General features: G+C 40.8%; 1 protein-coding gene across 1 annotated transcript; it reads left to right on the plus strand.

The window, feature by feature from the left end:
• Positions 1–6,142: 6,142 nt before the first annotated feature.
• Positions 6,143–7,922, plus strand: LOC310778964 (uncharacterized protein; the record flags this gene model as incomplete). Its single annotated transcript, XM_083639435.1, has 2 exons — positions 6,143–6,743; positions 7,885–7,922. The coding sequence occupies 2 exons, from the start codon at positions 6,143–6,145 to the stop codon at positions 7,920–7,922; spliced, it is 639 nt and encodes a 212-aa protein (XP_083495561.1).
• Between the last annotated feature and the right edge of the window lie 2,191 nt (positions 7,923–10,113).

Consider the following 10,113-nt stretch of genomic DNA (forward strand, 5'->3'; position numbering starts at 1 on the left):
ACAAATTTAGGTCAATTTAACATTAGATATAGAGGTCCATCCTTATGGAATTCCACCCCCCCTTCAATCAGAACCTGTCAATCATTGCCTATTCTTAAATCTAGAATGAAAAAAACCCTGTTAAATCAATAACATCTCTTATCTGCATACATGCTTTTATCTCTTCTTCTTTACTTTTTTTTTCTTTCTTTTTGTTCGTTAAATTTTAATTTTATTTCATACTTACTGATTTTATTTCTACTTATGTTATACAAGTAGAGGCCTCGTATAGGCCCTTGCGGGTCTCCTGCCTCCACTTTGCACATTTATTGTCGTGTTGATAACTATCAGTATTTTTTGTTTTGTATGTTTGAATATGTGCTAAATAAACAATAATTCCCTAAAGACAAGCGGATAAATTCTGGCGGTGGACAGTGGGGTGACAGAGTCTGTTGAATTTTCAGAAATAAAAAGGCAATATCTTGAAATTATGTCTTGGACTATTTTCAATAATGAAGACTACATTGCCAATGTAGGTTATCAACCCATTCATTGTATAATCCCATTCATTGAATTGCATGCTAATTTCATTTTCTCTCTCTCCCTTCTGCAGCCACACCCCAGTCAGTTATATCGTTCTCATTGATATACACGCCCCCTTCATTCCTTGTCCAATCACTGTCTCCCACGGTTTCCCTCTCTCTGGCCTATACCCAATCAGCTAATTTCCCTCGTTTTTCTGCTGGCCAATCAACTGAATGAGTTGTATAAAAGTTCCCATGTATCTCGTTGTGTTGTAACTCACCTATGTGCTGTCACCTCTCAGTTGCTGAAACCTCGGTGAAAACAATGTTTCGCCCCACCTCCTCCCCTGATCACCACCATTGTCATGGCTCCTGATGAATTCCCTATGGGGGAATTCTCTACCCTATAAATCACTGACGTGCTCCACACATCTCAGGAGATACGTCATCAGATCATGGAGTCATACGCCAAATCTAATTACTATCAATAAAGTTTATTGTACCTTCTCTCTAGTCTCTCATTATTGAGATGGCTGGGCTGGGCTACCTGCTGCTGCAGCCATCCGACTGCTTCAGCTCATTCAGAATGCTGTAGCCCGTCTGGTATTCAACCAACCCAAATTCTCTCATGTCACTCCCCTCTTCCGGGACCTTCACTGGTTTCCCATCTCGGCACGCATTCAATTCAAAACACTGGTTCTGGCCTACAGGGCAGTACACCAGACAGCCCCCCTGTACTTACAATCTATGGTCAGGCTCCAAATCTCTCACCGTTCCCTCCGCTCCTCCACCAGTGCAGGACGCCTCGCCCCTCCTCCACTACGGGGGCTCAAAAGTCGCTCATCCCGTTCGCGACTCTTCTCGTCCCTCGCACCTAAATGGAGCTTCCACCTTCGGTCAGGACGGCTGAATCACTGCCGATCTTTCGGAAAAGACTAAAGACACACCTTTTCAGGCTCCATCTGGGCCCTTCTTGAACTAACTTCTTTCTCTCTTAAAAACAAAACAAAAACTAACCTGAACTAAACTTGTACCACTGTTCCTTCAGAAGTTGTAGTTGTCATAGACTGTGTTGCATAGTTGATTGCTCTATTGCTGACAAAAATGTGCTATTGTAAGTCGCTTTGGATAAAAGTGTCTGCCAAATGACGTAATGTAATGTAATGTAATGTAATGTTGAAATAGAAGGCTGCATGGTCATCTCCATTAGGCCTAGCTATCGAGATCTGAGAATCAAGAAAAATCTTAAAATTGATTTACATTGGAACTTTGATTTAACTATAGCCACCAGATTGACAGATTATCATTTGTTTTAAGAAAAATACGATTTTAATATTTGATAGTCTTTACTAGACTAAATTACTAAAATGGATTTCTAGGCTGGAGTAGGAAAGAACCTGGATTTGACGCAGCATTCATGTCAGTCAGTTGCAGTCATGTGTTTGAAACGCATGCCATGCGTAATTTGGCTGTACTCCCAAATGGGTTTGGGGGCTCTGGCACACTGAGCTATATTAAATAGCTCTGGCAGTGTAAAAACAAGATGCTGGCCTCGATATAAATGCACCCATTAATCAAGATGTTGTCCTTTCAAATTCCTCTTGTGTGTCAGCCTCAGCCTCACAGGCCAATTGAACTCTGTGAAGGAAAGAGGTTAGAGAAACACTGAAAATGTAGGTTCATTAACTATTGTAACCCTATGCCTGGAAAATAAAAGTTACTTTGATGTGTTTCCTGAAACAAATACTAACGCCCCTATGGGGAAATCAACTTCAGGAAAGAAGAATGCCCACGAGAAACGACTATTTCTGACCTTTATGTGTCTCAATTGCTATAGTTGAATAAGCAAAGAAGTTGTCTGTCTTTAATAATAATAATAGTAATAATAATAATAATAATCTTACTCGTACACAGAAACTTTTTTAATAGCATCTGCAATGATTTAGGAGGATTAAATTATTCCAACGCCTAAATTATGAGATGAGATGCTTCATATACGACTTTTTATTAAGATCCTCGATAACCTTTAATGAACAAGACAAGCCAATAAAAGATACAGTAACACTTTACTAATAGTTAGTTAATGAGTAGCTAATGAATAATTTGTCATTAGTCAATCACTAGTTAATCATAGTTAATGAGTAGGTAGTCATTAGTTAATGATTACTATCTAAGTTCCTGAGTAGTTAATCATTACTCAATGATTACTAAATGTCAGCTCGTGAGTAGTTAATCATTAGTTACTGATTAGTCGTCAGTTCCATGAGTAGAGTAGTTAATTGTTCGTTAATGATTAATATCACAGCTGTTGTGGATTACCACTTTAAGACACTTAATTAGCACCACCTGGGTGTGATTGTTCAGGTGTGGCTGGTTTGACTGAGGCTAAGGGCTTTTTCTATGGCAAATAAATAAGAAGTTACCCTGTTCCGGTAGTCAAACCACCTGGCCTAATGGACAAGGTGTCTACTTTTGGATCAGAAGACTGAGGCTTTGAGTCCCTTTGTGGTAAACTTTCTAGTTCAGCAATTCCAGAAGTTTCTTTTAGAGCAGCAGGCATGATAACTGTGATTGCTAGTGGTTGTAAGTTTCTAACCACATGTAATCTGTCAACATGCATTTGAACAAATTTTACACGGTATCGATAAACAGATGGGAAAAGTACACACATTCTTACTCTAATTAGAAGTGCAATAAAAACTAAAAGAAGATTGTTATGCCTATTTCCACTTTTATTGAAATACAAATAACTTTGCTGCCTCAAAAAGGACAGATGAAAGTTCAGTCTGTACATATCCCAGGTTAGAACTCACAACCTCTCTCTCTCTGAAGGCAGCTGACATACAGAGTGGACCATAAAGGCACTGCCACTGATGCTGTATTTGTCTCTGTATGACCTTTGAAGTTGCTGGCTATAGGTCAAAAGGATTTATTTTAGCTTTTAGTCAATTTAGAAATAGTTAAGTAGCTAATCTGTGGGCACTTTCTTCTCTTTCCTCTGGCTGTCCATTCAAAACTGACTGGGACTCGAACTCTCTACCTCAAAGGCCATTGAGGGCTCAATACTGTTGGGCAGCAAGGTCAGACCTCTTCAGACTGGTTTTCTCAGTGGTTTTCACTCTTTCCTCTGGCTGTTGCCATTCAAAAGTGACTGAGGGGTAGGCTGACTGTCTGTAGGAGGTGCTCTGTCAGCCAGTGTGTTTCCAGCCATGTTAAAGAGATGGGAGACCGGTTTGCGGAACATTTCTCCTCCATCGGGAACCGACACTCAGCCCTTCATGCAGAGACAGAGAAACAGCTGCTCATCCCGCTGAGCTGTTCCTCAATGTGGGTGTTAGCATCTGATTTCTCCAAGTTTTCATACTGTTGTGTCAATAAACTCAATTTAGAGGCATATTTTAGCTGGCATTGCGCTTTTTTGTATTATATTTTATTTCATATCATACATGTTACAAAGTAGTTTGAAATACTTTTTCTGCGTAGCGTGTAGTTTCCTAAACGACATTTCTCCCAGGGTAGCTTTGCTGTAGTTTCAACTACTTCAATGGTGAAGTAGTATAGCTTCCTAAGCTATGCTTTCAAAGTAGCTTCCCCAACGCTGGTAGTTAATGGGTACTGAATCATTACTTAATTATTACCTGGTCATTAGTTACTCTTATACTGAGTAGTTAATGAATACTGAATCATTACTTATTTATTACCTGACCAATAGTTACTCTGTTTGTGTACCCTGTTGTAAAGTGGTGCATCATACTCAGTAGTTTATGAGTACTGAATCATTACTTAATTATTACCTGTCCATTTGTTAGTGAAAGTCAAAGATCATATCATAAACACTCAATCCACTTTATATTAGGGTACACAAAAAGAGTAACTAATGGACATGTAATGAGTAAGTACTCATAAACTACTCAGTATGATGCACCACTTTACAATAGGGTACACTACACAAAAGAGTAACTTTGTACAGGGAATAATTAAGTAATGAGTAACTATCAATTAACTACTATACTCACAAACTGACCATTGACTAACCATTAACTAATGAGTAATTACTCTACTAAGGAACTAACAACTAATCATGAACTAATGATTAACTACTATACTCACAATGTGACCTTAACTAATGATTAACTAATGATTAACTAATATATTCACAAACTGACATTCATTAATCATTAAGGAACGATTAATTACTCTACTCATGGAACTGACCGACTAATCAGTAACTAATGATTAACTATAGGCTATATTCAGGAGCTGACATTTAGTAATCATTAAGTAGGCTAATGATTAACTACTCTACTCAGGAACTACTAATCATTAACTAATGACTACCTACTCATTAACTATGATTAACTAGTGGTTGACTAATGACGAATTATTAATTAACTACTCATTAACTATTAGTTCATGATTAGTTTAGTAACTAGCCTATAGGCTACATACATTATTTGTGTATGTTATTGTAAAGTGTTACCAAAGATACATTTAAACAGGGCACATCAGCTAGCATATTCTTAAGAGGCTTTAATATAAATGTATATGCCTCACTTAGCCTAATTGTATGGGCAGCCTCGGCGATAACCATCTTGAGCTTCACCTGTCTTTATCTTAGTCTATGGATAACTTTGGTTAATCTGGAACAAAGGGATGCGCTAATAACTCTTTATAAAGACTTGGGCCACAATAGAGAACCATAGCACATCTGTTCACTGTAACAACTCCTCTTCAATTAGGCTAGCATTATTAAACCAAAACTGGTGTTAAGGAAGCCTATCCTGACCTGAATTAAAGTTCACCTGCAAAATGCCCGGCAACCTTGAAGGAAGAACTTTATTTAATCAACTCATTAGATTAGCCTACTACAGCCTATGCATGTTGCGCCTTCTCCATGGTTTGCCATATTTGCAAATTCAATTATATTAATGTGGTTGGTATATAGGCCAACAAGAGTCGTAGCCTAATTGAAAGTTGAACTATTGCATTTCACATTAATTATCGTATATCTTTGTATTGTAGGCTATATGCATCAGATAGATAAAACAAATGTTCGGTCGACATGCCGAAATGCCCCATCACATCAGCGCCTGTTTGGATAAATAAAGTGCTCTCATATGTTTCTGACAGTGTTTATTGTCAGCTGAGCCTCATTGACAAAGCATTCCCATTCAGAGGCCATGGCAGCCTGGCCCGCTCGGGACAAACCCTCCAGTGTCTGCTAAATAGGCCTACTGAGTGTTTTTGTCAATATTAGCGGGACTACTGGAAGTTTATAATTGGACACGTGTTTCCCTCGCTTTTGGTAATTCGGAGATCAACTGATTCCTTTGTAATTGGTTTTAAAAGCAATGAGCGCTCATAGGTGGGCTAAAGAGTCCTTAATGTGCTCCCTTTCAGCCTTGACAATAGGCCAGACTCAAAGCCCCCCCGCCGAGAAACACGGAGGCCCCCTGGAAGTATTTAATCCAAGAGATGTGTCCATGAGTCTGTCACACTGCACAGATTAGGCTCAAGCAGGTGACCGCCAACACAACTCGTCTGGTTCCAAGCCCGTGGCGCTCTGCTTTTTGCCTGGTCAATGAACTTTGTCTATCACCCCAACAGCACAGGCTACTCTTTAACTTAGTTTTTAAAATATGGATGATATATTTTTTGACTTGGAGCAGGATGGCACCACGGACTTTGCGTTTTGGGGACAGATGGACCAAAACTTGCAGTTCCAGACGCAGTTGGACTCTCTACTGCTGGATTGCACGGCGGCGGCGGGCCAGGTCTCCCCTTGGTCCTCACTCGGCTGTCAGAGCGAGTTCCCGGAAGCGCAGCTGACCTTCACCGACCTCTACTCGCAGTCCCCGGGGCTGGAGGCAGAGGATGGCTGCTCGGCGGACGAGCCCCTGGAAATGAGCAGGCTCAGGTCGCAGCGGCTGCTGTCCCATCAGCACCACCATCCTCATCATCACCACCAGCCACCTTACAAGGTGCAGCGGCGCGCCGCCAACATCCGCGAGAGGAAGAGGATGCTGAGCATCAATTCCGCCTTCGAGGAGCTCCGGTGCCACGTGCCAACCTTCCCCTACGAGAAGCGGCTGTCCAAGATAGACACGCTCCGACTGGCCATCGCTTACATCGCCCTGCTGCGCGACATCCTTTTGTCGGGCTGCGACCCCAAATCCTATGTGAACGAGTGCGTGAAGAATAGCTACAAGAATCAAACCAACGCCATATGGAACACGAGTGGTGAGTCTATAATAGCCCATAATAAAACTGTCAGTGACAGTGACTGATTTGCTTATTGCTTTAGAACAAGAACAGCTCCGCGTGACCTAAAGTTCAGATAGAGGCCAAGTATACCTTGATATGTCTGATAGATGAGTGACTGACAGGTCAAGGGCAAGTAGCCTAATGATGGTGTTAAAAAAGGCCTCAATACTTTGCCTCTCCACATTCAGACAATTTCAGTGGTGTCAACATTAATCGTTTGGAGACTGCACCAGTCTCTCTCTCTCTCTCTCTCTCTCTCTCTCTCTCTCTCTCTCTCTCTCTCTCTCTCTCTCTCTCTCTCTCTCTCTCTCTCTCTCTCTCTCTCTCTCTCTTTGCACATTACCATAACTGTAAATAGCATATCATACCTTTACTATTTTAATGTTTCAATGAAATCCCTGCTAATATAGTTAAATGTGCCTGTTCCTAACCCTAACCCATGTTTTGATTTCAGACCATAGAAGTCTATGTCTACATCTAAGAAGTATACAGTCAATAGGGCTTGGCGAAAATCGGACAATATTTTTGACCAAATATCTTGATTTTTGATAAATAATCAGTAATGTGGATATAGCCTAATGAGTCATGACTAATGGTAAAGAATAGAACAGCTAACAGTCTGGTAAGTTCAGAAAATGACATAACTTTACTGTAATGCAGCCTTTCAAACCAGGACACTAATCTAAGACTTTATCTAGTCTCACACCATCAACACAGTGTGATCCATTTTCAGTCTGCATCTGTGTAGACCAAAGAGACCATGGCGTAGACTTTTCACTGCTCAATTAAAATCAAATCATTTTAAAGATGGTCACTTTGAGCTGCTTATGTTGTGCTTGCTCAGCTGCACACTTTTATCTGCAGGTGTCTTTCCCTAGCCTACAGTAGGGCATTTACTCAAATCAGCCTATTCCTACTGCACTCACTGCCTCCCATGTGTACTTTACTTAACTAATTCTGTGGGAATCCACTCTCAAGCCGTTTTGTATATGGCCATTCTGGAGTAAGTGTGCCTATATTCTTAGGCCCAGACCTCCGACTTGTTAAATATCCATTAAAATGTATCAAAACGCATGTGTCTGTGCTGCTTTTGCCTCCCCCTGCCCCCTCTTTCCAGATCTGACGGCCCGCCTCTCCTGGATAAAGTGGGATTAACTGTGACCATGGGGCAGCCCAAGTGCGGCGATTGCAGGGGGTTTGGGTTTGTGCCCCCCCCCTCCCAACCGCCACCCCACTTCACTCTTTACTTCTCAATGGCAGGCAGGCGGCCGGCGGGCACGGCAGCACCAACAAATCGCCATCTGTAGACTTCTCACCAGGTCGCTCACCTCAGGCTTTCTCGAACCCCATCCACTTCTTCGTCTTCCATGGCTTTTAATATTCTAATTTGTGGTTGACTGGTAATTGAGAGCCATTGTCTCTGGCTGGGGATAGGGGGGGAGGTTGTCGTTGTTTTGCCCACATGGAGGGCACTTGTCATGGGGAGAGAGAGGGGCACGCTGGCACCAGGTTGAATGGACTTCCGAGGGCTCATACTTCTGCATGCAGCACTCAAGTGTGTTCTGGGTTCAAAGTGCCTTGATCATGTAAATGAGACGATGAGCAGGAGAAACAGATCAGCGCAATGCGCTTTAGCTTGCGTGTCAGGTGCTGCGTCTTATGATCTTATGATGATGGCAATAAGGCTATATAGTTAACGTCTATTTGTTTGATTGATGAGTTTATAACCTCATTCATCGGTTGGATTATTTATATATTTATTTGTATTTATTGCTTATTTATGTAAAAACATACTTTCCTTGACATGTTTCAACAACTTAATTTATTGGACTAGCCTATTTATTTTTTTGTAACTTAGATAAGAATGCTTTGTTTATTATTATTCATATAGAAAGTGCTGTGAGCGTTGTTTTTTCCTTTATTTCCTTACATACAGTACACAGGCTGATTCACAGAAAAGGTCCCAGAGTGCCTTGATTCACCTGCTGCCTTAATTGCCGCTCACACAGTACCTTGCTAGAAGTTTTATTCATGTGTTTTTGTGTAAAAAGATAGATCATCTCACTGAATATCATATTTCCTTAAATCAAGGCAAAGTCATAAAAAGGGCACCCCTCTCCTCTCCAATATAGCCATATGAGGTTTAATATCTTTTTTGTCCAAATCTGCAGGCTCCCGCTCACTGTCTTCTCTTCCAGTTGTGCTGCAAGTGACATGTGTGTGATGTAAAGATTTAGATTTTAGAATTTATCCGTCTCAGCCGACAAAGCTGGTACAGTGGTTGTGCAAACATTATCTGTTTAGAAAATATCCTTTTTGTGTATTTTTTCTATATTGATGTCTTGAGACTTCCACTTGGAGTCCTTACCCTGACTTCTTAAAGCGCTACATAGAGCCAGATCAAAATGACACTTTTGGATTTGGAAGAAGGAGTATTTCAAGGAGTGACTGTCTTAAACCAACACCATAAACTTAGTAGTAAAGTTAGTACAGCTTATTTATTCACCTTTCACAGAGCAAAATCACAAAGTGCTTCACAAGAGTAAAATACTTTAAATAAGGCCAGAAAACATTAAAATAAAAATAAACAATAAGACATAAAGAAAATAACATAAAACACAGAATTACAGACACAGAGGCTAAGCGAAGGCCAGTCGACAGAACAGTGATGGAGAGCTGCAGCCATGGGTGAAGGTGAAGCCCATACCCAGCCTTGAAGAGTGCTTCTTGTACCTTAATAGCATGATGCATGGCCTTCTTCTTGTCAAGGCTACCATAGAGCCCAGTCTAACCTCACACTTTGAATTGGACAAAGCATAGCATTTCACCAAAGGAATAAGTGTAGCAGAATCCTCCGACATCCTTACATTCAGTATGCATAGTGATTGTGAGCAAATCTCTCATCCATAACTCCAATAACAAGGAATAAAGTACCAAACCATTATTTAAGTGTGCTTTTAAACAATGAACGCATACAGTAGTAGAGGTTGGCTTGTTGCATCTTATTGATATACTTTATTAAGGCAGTCAACTTCTCAACATCAGTCAGTCAGTTAATGTATGTGTGAACAAAATGTATTTGCATGGTCCAATGTTTGCCATTATTGAGGCGAAAATAGCGACTCCATTGGGGGAAATCTTATGAAACTGGGTGGTGTGTTTTTCTGTTCACTGAAGTGACTGTGAGCCTAATAGGGTTGCTGGTCAGATTCCTCCGTGGTAGTCACTGTTCATGGCTTTGTCAGGTACTAACGGGAGATAGCAGCTGCTTAGTCTGTCTGCGTGTTCAAATGAATAAATGAATTGTTTAGTGTGTGTGAAGTGTATCAAAAATACTTTTCTAACA

The sequence above is a fragment of the Poromitra crassiceps genome (genome assembly GCF_964638095.1).
Source record: "Poromitra crassiceps genome assembly, chromosome: 6".
NCBI lineage: Eukaryota > Metazoa > Chordata > Actinopteri > Beryciformes > Melamphaidae > Poromitra > Poromitra crassiceps.